The sequence below is a fragment of the Pimephales promelas genome, chromosome 6 (assembly GCF_988280905.1).
Source record: "Pimephales promelas chromosome 6, fPimPro1.hap1.1, whole genome shotgun sequence".
NCBI lineage: Eukaryota > Metazoa > Chordata > Actinopteri > Cypriniformes > Leuciscidae > Pimephales > Pimephales promelas.
This window is the reverse complement of record NC_142774.1, coordinates 16,023,683-16,038,628: the sequence shown is the minus strand read 5'-3', so window position 1 is coordinate 16,038,628 and position 14,946 is coordinate 16,023,683. Positions and strand designations below refer to the sequence as shown.

Genomic DNA, 14,946 nt, shown 5'->3' with positions numbered 1-14,946 from the left:
TCCTTTATCCACTTGGGAATGGTGACCACATGCCATTTCACTGTGCAGGTCATTGACATTCTGGTGCATTGTTACCACTGGCCCAGTGGTGGTTTACTGTGGCGGATCATTTTTGCCAGCAACAGAGCTTAATGTCCCTAGCGTGTTCGCCACTATCCAGGCATTTCTTCTTCATCGCTGAGATGTGTTTAGATATCTGTTAATCCCCCTGAGCTGTTCAAGATGTTTATTAACTTTAATTTAGTCCCAGAGGAATATTTTATTGCTCAGAGGTCAGCATTTATTGCTCAGGAGCAGTGGCGTAGGTTTGATTTTGAAATTAGTGGGGACGGGGACATCAATTTTTTAAATAAGTTTTGATCAAAATTATTGCTAGGGATATATCAGTGTCACTGGATATTGCGGGACACGTTACTAGCGTCCCTACTAAATTCTACACCTCTGCTCAGACTTAATGGAGATCTTTGGTTCATGTCATTTAAGTATCAACTTTCTCTGAGATGTTTCTAATCACTCCTAAAGGTTCCAAGGGATGGGGTGAAGGTGTTGCCATATGAACCAGTCCCTTTTTATCTTAGTTTGAAGAACATTTTGATAATTAGAATAACTTTTTTTCCACTACAAAGAAGCTTTTGTGCTTTGGAAACATTTTGGGGGAAAATTAAAGGTACTTCTTGGAACCATTATAGAATGCCAGTAAAGAAAATGTATTAGTGTATGAGACATAATAAAGTAGACTTTTGACTTTTTTTTTTTTTTTTTGGCATATAATAAGAGAGCTAAAATGAATGTGTAGCTGATGAGAAATGTTTAGTTCATATTCAAATTTCTGACTTTTGAGAATCATTTGAGATCTTTGTCTCCTGCAGAAAGTTAACATTTGCAACACATAAATACATAGATAAACACCCACAACATTTTCGTAGTCACACACACACACTGCTTGTCCTCTTGCCTGGCAGCCCGAGGGTCCACCCCCTCCCTTCATTCAGCCTGGTCATGTGACTCGAGCTCTGTGAGTAACAGCACCGTGTGAGCCATCCATTCATTTCCTCCTGAGAAACACACGGCGGAGGAGGGAAGAGAGAGAGAGAAGGGGGTCACATCAGAAAGTGCGACAGAGGAAGACAAGACAGAAAAGAGGGAGACAAAAGGACGCTCTAAGGATAGTGTTCTCGCTCTCAATTACTGAGGCTAATAAACAAGGTTAGTAGCCTACTGTCCGATGTTTTTCCTTTCCGTTTAGCTACCACTTCTTACTCTGTTAGTTTGTTTGACTGCAGACCTGTCAGCTGTCATTTAACTGACAGTTACAATCGTCACTGTAAATAAGAGCACATTAATACCTTTATTTTTGAATAAACTTACAAAAAATATTCAATGTTAACAGAACTGTCCATTTGTCAGTAATACTTTTCAATAGTAAAAGAGTTATTATTAATGTGGCAGATGTTTTATTTGGGGGTTCTTTTTCACTTTTATTGCTGTTGACATATTTGTGTAATTGTTTAATATGTGACCCCTGACTTTATGACCTGAATTCTTAGTAAATCTATAGCCTAAGTTTTTTACAGTATATTATTTAAGTGCATTATTGATAATTTGATAACGTGTTTACAGTTTTGCTGTCTTGAGTTTGGTTTTGAGTTTTGGTTCTCTCTTCCTATGTGTTATGTCATATAAGGGCTGCTATGTGGTTCTCTGCACATTTTGGATGTTATATAAATGCTATATGATTGTTTGTTTGTTGTTGTTTTGTTTTTGTTTTATTTATTTTTTTGTGGGGGGCTACTTATGAAAGACTCCAGGATTGCATCCAGTTGACTCTCTCTCTCTCTCTCTCTCTCTCTCTCTCTCTCTCTCTCTCTCTCTCTCTCTCCCTCCCTCTCTCCTACTGCTTCAGATACTGACAAATGAACATTACATGATAAATGCAGTATATGGTGTAAATATAAGAACTGCACAGAAGAACAGTAGCTTTGTTGTAGTCTAGTAAAGAACTAGAGGAGTTGCATCTGTTGGTCTGATTTGGCATGGACGATTTTGTGTCTCTCCATCTGCCAGTGGTTTCCCTCTCAAGTATGTGACATGGTTTTCCTAGCCAAGTCAATCAGACCTTCAAAGCTCTGAATAAATAATTAATCATCATTCAAGAAAACCACAGAACAATTCGAGTTAAATACAATTTAAGTAGCTATAAATATACAGCATCGTCTGCACCACAGAACTGAAACCGCACCTGAGAGTTCCTCTAGTGTCTATTGGTGTCTGGTGTCTGCCATGTCTACACCGGATGAGCTTTGTGCTGCAGTTGCATAGAGAGGAAGTTCGGGGGTCATTAGGTCTTGTGTTTTTGGATGGATTTCTTCACCTGAAACATCAATAAAATAAGTAAAGTTTCCTTTTACTATGGCGCTTGAATGATCCAGTGAGTCAGCGGTAGTTCAGGCAGGTTCACCTCTGGGTGGTTGTTGTTGTAGATGTGGTCTTTAGGAACACAAAGTGGGCGTGAGAGGGAGCTAAAGGGTGAATGTGTGGGCTTCGTGCAAACATGATTTGAATCAATAGTTTGAGGGGGTGTGAATCAGGTGTGGAAAGAGTTTTTGTGTTTAAAGTTTGTAATGGACTGGCCATGCATATAGGATGGTTTTCTGCCAATGATCCGAGACACTGGGATAGGCTCCAGCATCATTATACACGCAGTTTGAAACATGGATGGATAGGATGTTTTACTTGTATTGTGTAAAACCGTATGAAGTATTGTGGATTGTAAAAACATGTTTATTTAGTTATGGTGTGATTAGTATTAGGGTTGGCATGATAGTGAAATTTCAAAAATAAAAGTAAGAAAATAATTTTGATTAAATTTAAACAAAAAAGTATTTATTTATTTACCATGTAGTTAATAAAAATCAAAAAGTATGTTATATTCTCGTACATCTCTGTACCTTATTTACCCCTAAAGAGTGTGTGTAATATACAATACAGGTAGCCTACATATTACTTAATGGTATAATAGTATACCTTTATATTGGATTATAAATACAGTAAAATACAAAGCCAGACCTATTGCACATCTCTGATATTTTGACACATCCCTTTTTTTGTCTTACCGTTTTACACTCACTGACTGTGTTACATTAATACTCAAGCCAAATAAGACAAGCTTTTTAGCTAAGAAGAGCATTTGTTCATTCATGTGACACCAAGACAACACTCGGGAACCAAACTTGGTGCTCCGTGATATCAATAATACAGAAAGACTAGTATTGTTACTTTTGATTACTTAGATTATCATCCCTACTAGTCAACATATATTCATTGGGACCTAATGTACATCTAAATTGGAGTACTGAAGCTTTCACTTTCAAAATGATTTTCAGTGGAGCTTTTCTTGGCATAGAAACCCAGATGCTTTCACACAGACATGCACCTACACATATGTGCATATAAAACACAAATCAGAGGAACTAAATCTCCTTTGTGAGTCACCAGCCTACAAAGAGTGAAGTGGCAGGGAGGTTCCTGTACAGTACGGGAAACAGCAGATCTCCCCAGTGACCGCCTGGCTCATTAAACAGAGCTCTGCAAAAGGGCTCCAAACCAGAGTCTGCAGCGGATACACTTCCTGTGAACACTTTGACTGAACTTTGACCTCTGACCCCACAACCACTCCTGGAGGGACCTGACCTCCAAAACGCAAGAGGAAGAGGGAAAGAGTTTCATGTGTGATCTGTTCCTGGTTATAGAGATCTGTCAAAGCCAGACAGTTGTCTTCAGCTCCACAGCTGTGTCGTCAGGGCAAATTATTTCAGAAGTACAGAAATCTGTACTTTTTCTCAACCTCTTTACATTGTGCTCTCTCTCTCTCCTTTCAGTCTCCTCTTTGGTTTTCACCTGCAGTTGTTGGTTCTTGTTCACTTTCTCCACTTTTTTTCTTTAGTTGCAGCTGTGAGCTTTCCAGCCTCACCGAGGGCAGCGAAGGAAAAACAATTCTTACCCAGCCCTGTGTGAGCATGCACTGCTGGAAAACAAACACAGCTGCCTTGCTCATTACGAGCGGGGGCATCATAACACTCAGGGAAGAGGGCTAATATTGTTCAAGGGGTAAAAACACATGCCTTGTGAGAAAGAAAAAAAGAGTGTTTTGTGGTCATTATCTGTTTTGGAAGGGCTGCGTTATCTCTAGCAATCACATCCTTTCCTGTCCTCCACTCCTTCTGCTTCCTTTCTCTCTTCGCTTCTTTTCTGTAAGTTTACTTTTTGTATGAGGTTTGGTCTCTGGGTGGTTAGCAGTCACGCTAGTTAGCATGCTTGGTTACTGGCACTCACGCTGCGCTTTAGGGGCCGAATCTTTTCTGGCACTGCTCTAGAAGAGGCTCAGGCTTTCCCACAATGCCGAGGACAGCTGGGAAGGGCTATCGCTGCCCCCTGAGTCCGCACAGCCTACTGGGAATGAGGGCAGATCTCCTCCAGCTGTGAAACAGGCAAGACTTTCAAACACCTTAGTGGGTGGTTGTTTGGACGGCAGGGTGACATATTGTATATTCATGATGTATTTGCAATTCTTTTCTGGTGATGTAGAACTAACCAATATTATGAATTTTGCCTATGAAATTCACTAAAACGTTTGTCTTTGTTACTTGTGTGACCTCTCGTTGTCCACAATTTAAATAGAGTAAGGTTTAAAATAATTAGGTAATAGGCTAAATAGTCTATTTAAATAGGTAATTGGTTCAATTATTGTATGAATTATTTAATTGATCCTTGATTCAATTGGATTTTATGCCTTTTTAAGTGTTTTATTAATTATATATATATATATATATATATATATATATATATATATATAAACAATATAGAGTCAAGCCTGAATCACAGTCCAGTCCCATTCATCCTTTACCATTGTGTTGTCTTATATGGCACACAATACCATATATAAAGGTGAATTTTGACTAAAAAAATTAAAATAATAACAAAAAATGGCATGTATTAATATATATATATATTTCAATAAAACAATAAGCAATTTCTGAACAATTTAATAAATATATATACAAGCATTTTTTTAAAATCTAAAACAAAAATATATAACATTAAACTATCTAGATATACATTTTTAGCTATACAGCCTGCCCGCCCAATCATAGCCATGCAAGCACAGCATAGAAAATGCGTGTCCTCTCCAAAACAGTTGAAAATGTAATTTCCTTCTGTATATACTTCACCAATTTGAGAGCAATCAGAGGTGTGAAGACAGAAAGCTGTAACACTGTACAAAGTGCAAAATAGATTGCTCAGCTGAGCACAATTAACTCTAGCTTAAATAGAGATGGGCTCATTTTCTACTATTTAGAGCAGACACGATCCAAAAAATGTGCCTCTCAGAGGCTGCTTCCTAATAAAAAACAGGAAGTCCACACAGTCACTCTATGATTAGTTTGAGTCAACTGACCTGCATTAGGGAATGTTAAAATTGTTAGTTGCCCCTATTATTCAACCTCTAATTTTCAAGGAGCACATTTTTCTTAAACTCTTCACGGTCGACGCCACACATTGCACAATATTGCCTAATAACATGGCCTTCAGATATTGCGCAACCTGGTGTGTGCCAGACCTCTGATAATAAACATGCGGTTCAATAGTTCAAGTCAAATTACACACATCTGTCTCACCCTGTCCAGCGGAACACCAGAGAGAGAGAGAGAGCTTCAGATGTTTCTGGCCCGCTGTTTTCATGGAAGAGAGCACAGCAAACCAGTCCAAGCTGTGACCAAGAGGCCATTTGTCATCTTTTTTTTTGCCTGATCTGGAAGCAGTCTTGCTTAGTGAGGGCTTGATCTTCACCATTGTAAAGCTGATCTCGAACCTGCAATAACTTCTTACAACACACTGTGCAGATGAGGAAGATATTACAGACAAGATGGGGCAAAAAAAAAAAAATGCAGACTGTGTCTTGAGGTTTAGTTGAGTTGTTTGCGAAACAGGAAAAACATTTGTTGACACTTTCACTTTTCAGAGCGCACTGCCTGGTACTTCCATCGACTTAGTCTTCTGTGAGACAGAAAAGACACATGGTTGGATTATACATAAAGGGGTAAGACTAAGAAGATCTGCAATGACTTCTTCTCATTTAGCCTTATTCTTATATGCCTGTTTCAATCTATCTGACACATGCTACATATTAAATAGAAATCTCTTGGCAAAAGAAACTGATTGTAGCTTCTGTGATTCAACAATCATTTTCAAATCTACATATGAAGAGTTCAGATGCAAAAGCCTCTAAGTGCCATTTGAAATTTTCTTCTAGAATGATCATTTTTATCAAGCTTGTATATTTAAGTTCAGTGATTTCACTTAAATGGCAATGATAATTACCTATTAATTGTTATTTAAGTGAAATTACTGAACTTAAATATACAAGTTTGATAAAAAATCATCATTAAAGAAGAAAATTTCAAATGGCATTTAGAGGCTTTTGCATCTGAACTCTTCATATTCATTTTCCATATACCTGATAGATGGCCTGATCGACATTTGACAGACTTTCCATTCACAGACAGGCGCTGTCACCTGTATGGCAGGAGGCAAGTAGGTCCCACATGAGGTCAGTAAATACTAACTTATCCGCTCCTAACACTGACAGATTTAAACGGAGGGGTTCCAGGCTCCCCTCAAATCAATAGCAGATGTGTAAGTAAGTGAGCGTGTTCACTCCTAGTTCTCTCTGAAGGCAAGTGGAATATGCAGAAGCCTGATTTTTTTTTTAACTAAATTTGAGGAATCTGCTGGAGACGTTCTGTAGTGTTTATTTACTTTAAAGACTGCGAGGAGCAGATGAATCTTCACACAAAGCATCGATTGTGAGGCTGAGAGAGAAGGCTATTTCATCCATGAAGAGCATTCTAGGGTTTTATATCAACATCATGTCTAAAATGTTTATTATTGTAGCCATAATGCCAAAATCTCTTTACAACTACCGATCACCACTAGGTGAGTGAAATGAGCCGCCAGGAGGTCAGTCAGTTTGATCAAGATTTCCTGAACGATCACTGACTCGATAAATTCTCCAACTACCATTTAGGCCATGTGTCCACCAAAGCGTTTTTAGCCACCTGAAAACGCTAGACACTCTGCTGAAGACGCCGTGCTTTGGGTGCTTGAGAGGGTTTTGTCAGCGCAGCGGTTTACTTGTAACTGATTTTGCAGATTATTTGTTTCATACTAAAAATGTATTTTTCATCCATTTTGTTCGGTTTGCTCTGTTGGTTGATGTCGTTGTACAGAAAGAATGTTGTGACAGTTGGTCGGTGTGGTTTAGTCCCGCCCCTCCTCCACTGAGATTGGACGGGTGGGTAAAAAGTGACAGTGATGAGCGCTGCATTTTATACAAAGTTGAAAATTTTTCAACTCCCGGTGAGGCGGCGACCAGTAAAAACGCTGGGCGCTCGGCGCTTCAACGTGAAAAAAACGCTCAGCACCTCGTTACGCTCATGGCGTTTAAAAACGCGGCGCTCCCATTGAAAACAATTGAAAACATACGCCAGAAAAACGCTTTGGTGGACACACGGTCTTAGTGTAGAATTTGAAGTGTTTGGGCCACCTTTGATTGTTCTTTTAAGAATTGTTAACATTTTTTTTAGAACTTAACAAATTGACAACTCTCGTAGAGCTTGTTTATGGACTGTCCGCAAAACATCAGTGCTACTTGGTTGACTCTTTTATCACCTTTCGAACATTCCCTTCAGAGGTTGTCATTATTCGTTTTACAGTAATATTGATGTAGTTTTCGTCTCGTTGTCAGATCATTTGTTTTGAAAGATCCTTAGTGTAATACTTTTAAAAAATAGTTTGATTTTGAAACAATTTCAGGTCAAATCAACATGTCAATAAGTATTTGCTTGATGAAGCTGTGTGTGAGGACAGTACATTATCCATTATATGTTTGTCTTGTTTAAACTTGTTTGTTTGTCTTTACTTAAAGCAGCTTGCCAATAACTTGTATCTTTGCCGAAGCTTTGAGTTTGTTTTACAACATTTGAACTCAAATCACTATTTTGTGTTGAATTATTTACTTCTGTGGCAAGTAGCTCTGTGAGAAATGGGGTGATGTAAACATTATCCATGGTAGCGGTGCATTATCCCTTGCATACAACAGTTACATAAACAATCCTTTAAAAGTTAATATTGAACGTACGTATATTTAGACACAAAATTTGACACAGCAGAATTTGAGATTGTGAGCAATACAGTTGTGGTGTTGAGTCCATGTTGAGTTGAGTGAATTATATATATAGACCATTTTGCAAGATGTAAACAACACTGGTCCAGAAACACTTCCTGTTTCAGTTTGTAACTGTTTTCTTTATTTCACATGTAAAGAAAATATCTTAAAGATGTTTGTTTAACTTTTTGGTTCAGTTTTATATTGTATTTTATCCCAGCTTTTATGTAGTGTTAAAAAACTGAAACAGGAAGTGCTTCTGGACCAGTGTTGTTTACATCTTGCAAAATGGTCTATATCTATATCTGTCTGTCTGTCTATGAAGCCCGGAACACACCAACCCGACGCCAACGAACTAGCGCTGATGAAAGCCGACTGTGTTGTCGCCTCTCGTCGAGGTAAAAAGCTGCACTTGAACACACCGAGAGAACTGCAGCCGACTTTCAGCTATAATGTGCGTTCTGCGCCTGCGTTTAATGAGCCAACTGTCTATTTCTGCAGATATGTCTATATTCGTCATTCAAAAAGGAAAACTGACGCTGCTGGCAGCAGATACACATAACGTAAACAAAGCAACGTGTGCTTACCATTTTGAATATCAATCCTGCTAAACACTTTCTTTATTCCACTCCCAACATGACATCATGACTTTTGCGTAAACATACACGCCACTTTCGAGTCAGGTGGCGTGTTATCTCTACGCATTTTGAGCTATCCGCGTGTATGTCTACACCATTAACGTCCGCGTCATTCCACGTGTCTGAACACGCAGTCAAATCTCCAGTCATAAACGCCATTAACCCCAGTGACGGTTAAGTTTAGGGATTGGGTTGAGGTAAGTCATATCTTTTTTTTACCTAGGATGGTAAGGGAACAGTCATAAATGCCATTAACCCCAGTGACGGTTAGGTTTAGGGACGGGGTTGAGGTAAGTCATATATTTATATAACGTTAAGTCAACGGCGTTCATAAACACGATGAAAAGCGATTATGCGTCTTGATAGCACGCCAAAAATGGAAATACAAATTGGCGTGGCACTCCACTCAGTCTGCCACTCCGCTCATGTTAATATTGAAATATTCGCCAAGGAACACTCGGGTAAGAAGACGTAACATAAGAACAGCCTTCTACCTTTACCGTTTTGACTTCTTTGCTTCTTTGTTTTGCTTTTATTCTCGTGCACTGACTCTTTCACTAAGCTGAACAGCCAATCAGAGTTCTCTCTTTCCCCAACGGCCCGATGCCGATTCAACATGTGGAATCGGGCGAAACAAAGCCGATGAGGACTATTTTCAGCCAACGGCACGGAACCGTGCGCATCACAGGGAGGAAACTTAGTTGGCCGACGCACAAAATCTGCCAGACGGCCGACCGTCGGCTTGGTGTGTTCCGGGGTTAAGAGAGAAATGTCCCACCTGGGGACCACATTTACCACAGTTCAATCACTGATAGAGTAGATCTCATCGATAAATAGACATGGATAGGAACAAAACGAGAATATTCTAACAGGAACCAAGAGAGAATGAGAGAATATTATTTATGAGCATATTTAGTGGCATCACAAGTTCAGATGAAATTGTTCAGAGATCTGCTGAACAAGAAGAGTCGGTACAGAAGACTGGAATGTTTATATTAGTGGCCACATCTGTTCCTGGCATTGTTTTACTTCAAGGGTCTGGCCAATATTTTTTTTTAAACGTTGCTGTGCATTCACAGTTGATTCAAATAGTGTAATAGCACACCTCTCCCGTGCAGTTCCTCACACACACGTACACACACACACACTTCTTCTCTCCCTCACTTTTTCTCTCTTGGAGGTTTGACAATGTCCTGGCTCTATCCGACAGAAGTTGTCCTGCCAAGGAAAATGAGCTCTGTTGAAATGGAAAGTCTGAAGTCACTCAAGGCTTTTTGGCAAAAGACAATTACGCAAAGCAGGAGAATCCAGAAGAAGTCTGCATCTTGGGGACAGATCCAGAGCAGTGTGCTCAATTTTTCAGCACTTGGTTAATAAGATCAATTTTAAAAGGGAGAGGTCTGATTTTGGGAGCAGTATCTCAAAGTTTTGTGAGTAAAAAGACTAAGTTGTGTCTGTTATCTTTCCTGGGGAGGAAGGAGAAAAGGGAAGAGTTGAGACGAGGAAGATGTTTGTACAGGAGACATTGTTGGTGAGATTCGAGCCTGGTTATCAGTAGCATGGCAGTGGGCAGGAAGCTGCTCCGACCCAAGGTCACATTCTGATGATACTTGGCAACTTCCCCACAAAAAAAATGTGGAGTCACTGCTTTCTCTCTGAGTGAAATGTACCAAGTAGTGTTGTCACGGTACCAAAATTTCAGTATTCGGTACCGATACCAGTTAAAATTCACGGTTCTCGGTACCAATTTCGGTACCAAAGCTTAGTTTAAATTTACATATATTTAAGTGTTTATCACGGTTACAAGTATGGAAACTGTACATTTGTATTATAAACACTTTAGAAAAAGATTAGATAAAATGACCTAAAATAAACAATAGTATACACTAACACATTTTTAAAGTTGTTTGTAAAGTTTTAATCCATTATTTATTTAATGCACAATGAATTAAGTGAACAAACATGAACAATCAGGTGTTTGTAATAAATAACATTTTCAAACATTAATTAATGTTGTAAAAATATATTGTTCACTCAATGTGTTGATAACTAAGTAATGTTTATGAATGGTATCTTTGTAGCATTACCATAAAACATGTTTTATTTGACTTGACTGTCCTTTTATTAATCTAAAACTGCATTCATATTTAATTTTAAAAAGGCTTTTTAAACCTGCTGAGTTATAAAGGTAAGAATACGCCTAGAACTGGCACTGACATTAAATGACAATACTAATACCATAGTACTCTGGTGTCGGGTAGATACTACTGTGCTCATGTACTCGTAAAACTACCCCGAAAGCACTTTAGAGGCCGTTTACATGTCGCGCGTGTTTTTTAATTATATTTTTGCGCGTGCTTATTCTTTCCAAAGCGCTTGCTCTCACGCGGCGTCTGTCGTTGCTATGCAACGCCAACGAGTTTTTATTAGGAGCGCGCTTGAATCACGCCTATATTTGAAATTGCGAATTTGCATGTAATCGGCCTCTTATGGCAACGTGACATTAGCCTAATCCAAAATATTTCCATATGTGGCTCTTTCCTCCTTTCGTGTCAACAAGTGGATTCAGAGAGAGAGAGCCATATCAGCGTTATGAAGAGGACGCAACTGTGCACGTTTCAGACATCGCGTCTAGAACAGAACTGGACAAACCTGGTATTCGGTACCTAGAAAAGCTGGTACCGTAACATTTTTTTTTTTTTAGTACCGACTTGGTACCGAAGTACCGAGTTTTTTGACAACACTAGTACCAAGGATGATTTGCTTTGTTAGATCTCGTTTTCAATTTTGAAGTTAGCATGTTGCTAAGCTAATGACTTAATACTTTAATAACATCCATGAATTTGCCATTAGATAAAACTACTTTATCACACTTGTTGGCTGGTCTTAGCTGGTTTAAGCTGGTCAAGCTTGCCTCCCACTCTGGCCAATAGTGTTCCAACCCGATCTCACGAGAATTCGTATGAATTTTACGAGGTGGCTAATTCGTACGACCTCACTCGTACGAATTAGTATGTTTTTGCTAAATCGTACATATTTTACGAATTGGCCAATTCGTATGAATTTGTACGAATGACCTACCCATGACCCCGCCCCTAAACCTACCCATCACGTGGGTTTGGACAAATCGTACGAATTCGTACGAGTGAGGTCGTATGAATTTGTACGAATTAGCCACTTTTTAATCACTCGTACGAATTCGTAGGAATTGCGTAGGGTGTTCAGCTAGTTTTAGCTGATTGTTCAGTGTGTTACCTCTTACCTTTTGGAATAAGCCTTTGTTTTGAAAGTGCACCTATGGTCTGACGCTATAAATGCTGTCGAGGTAGACCTCAAATACCACAAGGTCCAACCAGCCCCAAACAATCAAAAAATTATAATGGTTTTACCAGAGAACTCGTAGAAGCCTTAAATATGCTGTATGAGGTGTTACTGTACTGTACACATGTGACGTTGGGTGCTGTCAATCAGCACTTGGGTGTGGTGTGCACCAATGCTTTAAAGTTTAGATTCTCTGGTAGGAGCACTCATGGGGAAGTGAAGTGTCTTCAGATTGGTGCCATTAATGTGGGTTTGGGCGTTCTCTGTTTTGAAAACCCAGGCTCACATGGATATACACAGCATTTGGAAGTAGGGGTTTTAAGTGGGCACAGCCTTTCGGACCCCACCCGTTTCCTGTCTGCCAAGGATTATGGCGCGCACACACACATATAGAGAGGCAGGTCTAAACTAACCAGGTCAACAGAAGCCAAAACAGTCAGCAGTTTTCAGTCTCTCTAATGAATCTGCAAGCACTGCAGGAACAAGAAGAAATCAGGTGATTTCCAGATATAATCCACCTCCTCTTTTTGTCAGTGATGTAGAGTTATGAGACTGGGCTAACACCATGACCTCCAAGAACCAAGGGAGCTTATGACTTATGCAACACTTATAAATGCACTTCATGCAAGTTTGTGAGCCAATGCTGCCTATTCTTCTGTGTTTAGTTTTAGTAAAAAAAAAAAAAAAATCAGTTGCTCATTATCATTTAAAGAGACATTTACCAAAACGGGTCGCTTTGAACAGAGCTGTTTTGAGGAGGTAAAAAGGGTGTTGTTTTACACATCCATTGAGGACTTTTAACCAAAGTATGCTACAAACTTTACATGAAGACCCTAAAGAATCAGACCAACTTGTTGAAAATGGGCATCTGATGACCCCTTTAAGAATTTCCTCAAAAATGTGATAAAGGTCAATGACAAAGTGTTCACGATGTGCCATGTTCTTACGTACACTCTGTTTTATGTACGTTTGTACCATTTTATGAAAATTTGAAACTGAATGAACCATTAAAAATAAGTTTTTTTATTATTAAACTCATATATTTTTTGAGTCTCACAATTTGATGTTTTACAACCTGACTTACAGTACAAACTTGTTTTGTCATAAAAAAGTCAAATGATCAACTATTTGAAGAGACTTTTCATAAGGGTCCTCTTTGATATTATTGATAATTACTTTTTTTTCCCTCCATGTTGGTTTCACATGACTTAGTGAAGTGGTTTTGTTAAAACATTTTTTATACAATATATTAATAAGAGATTGTGCCAAACTGCTTTATGGATTTATTTTAAGATATTTTTTTTTAATTCTTTCTTTTAGTTTTTTCTTAAATAAGATATTAGGGAAGCTGTATCACCATGACATTTTTTGATATTAACAAATTCATTGTAATTCAGAATTTAAAATCACCCTCATTGAATAGCCGTATTGAAGATTTAAATCAATAGATCCGGGGGAAATTTGTATCATGTAATTGGCCCATTGCCTACCAGTTACATTTATAATGGCATTGCTGAAGCAGGGCACTTGTATTTGCTAGCAGAGGGTGATTCTCTGGTAGTGAAAGTCACAGCTTGTCCATTTGAATTCTAGTCATTTGTGGAAGTGTAAATGTTTCACACCTCTAATTTCCTGCTGTCTGGAAATTGGAAGCTATTTGTTGACATTTAGTACATGGACAGTTCACTTTTTCATTTAAAAAGTGTGTACATGGTTCAAACAAATGCACACACACACACACACACACCACGTTGAATCATGAACACACTAAATGTATACTGACTGCTGTAAACACTGCTGTATAATGCTTCTTTCCTTGCTGAAACTACCCATGTTTAATGGCATCTTAACTGAATGTGACAACATGGCCAATGTCATTACAAAGTTATGTATTATAACATTCCTTATTGGGTAACTAATGTCTAGCCAGATATTATAATTCAGTACTGTCACTGTAAAAAAGTCCAAAATAGCAAAATTTGAGGCAATTGTTTTTAAGCTGCTATGCTCTAGGGATGGCTCGATACCACAATTTTGGCTTCGATGCGATACCAGAACCTAATACCTCGGTATCGATAATAAATCGATACCACAGTCGAAAAAAAAAAAGTCTAAATTTAAGCGAATTGAAACAATTTTATTAAACACTGCTTGAAACTCTCAACTACCATATGTGCAAAGAAAAGTATCCAAAAAAAAAAAAAACATATCACAATTTTAAAAATAAACAAATTATGTGTAGTTAAAATTTTGATTTGGGAGGAAAAAAAACACTGATATTATACAATTAAAATAGGTTAATATCTATAATAATAGATTAACATAATAGAATAAATGAAATGACGTAAACCATTAGCTGTCATGCATCAACAGAGAATTATCAACATTTATTGCATTTATTGTGTTTGGGTTTGGGTTCATATTATGCATATAATGCATTGCAAAAAGTAATGTTATGATGCTAAACATTTATTAGGATATTACATTTTTAGGTCATTTTATTACTGATTGATCTAGATTAATCAATGCTATATTGTTAGGCCAGGTTCCTTAGTGAATGTTGACAAATGTAGCTTAATTGTAGGCTAATATTATTAATATTTATATTACTACCATCTCTCTCTCTCTATGGGTCTCCACAGCGGCAGCAATGCCATTCATTTTACTATCACTTTTATGCTTTATTAATTCAAATTAAATTAATATATTTGTTTGAAACTGCAAAAATGATGAGATCATGAGACGGTAACTGAATTGGTTCTA

General features: G+C 38.1%; 1 protein-coding gene across 2 annotated transcripts in view; it reads left to right on the top strand.

Annotated features, from left to right (window-relative positions):
• Positions 1-992: 992 nt before the first annotated feature.
• klf12a (Kruppel like factor 12a) overlaps positions 993-14,946 on the top strand; it is a 31,839-nt gene continuing 17,885 nt past the window's right edge. The window contains exons 1-2 of one of the 2 annotated variants that reach the window (XM_089132164.1): positions 5,733-6,097; positions 6,560-6,607. In XM_089132164.1, the coding sequence (XP_088988290.1) occupies positions 6,075-6,097; positions 6,560-6,607 (71 nt within the window). In that variant the 5' untranslated portion in view covers positions 5,733-6,074. Of the gene's footprint in view, positions 1,207-5,732; positions 6,098-6,559; positions 6,608-14,946 lie in introns of those variants that run through there. The other variant, XM_039649541.2, reaches the window with a different exon arrangement.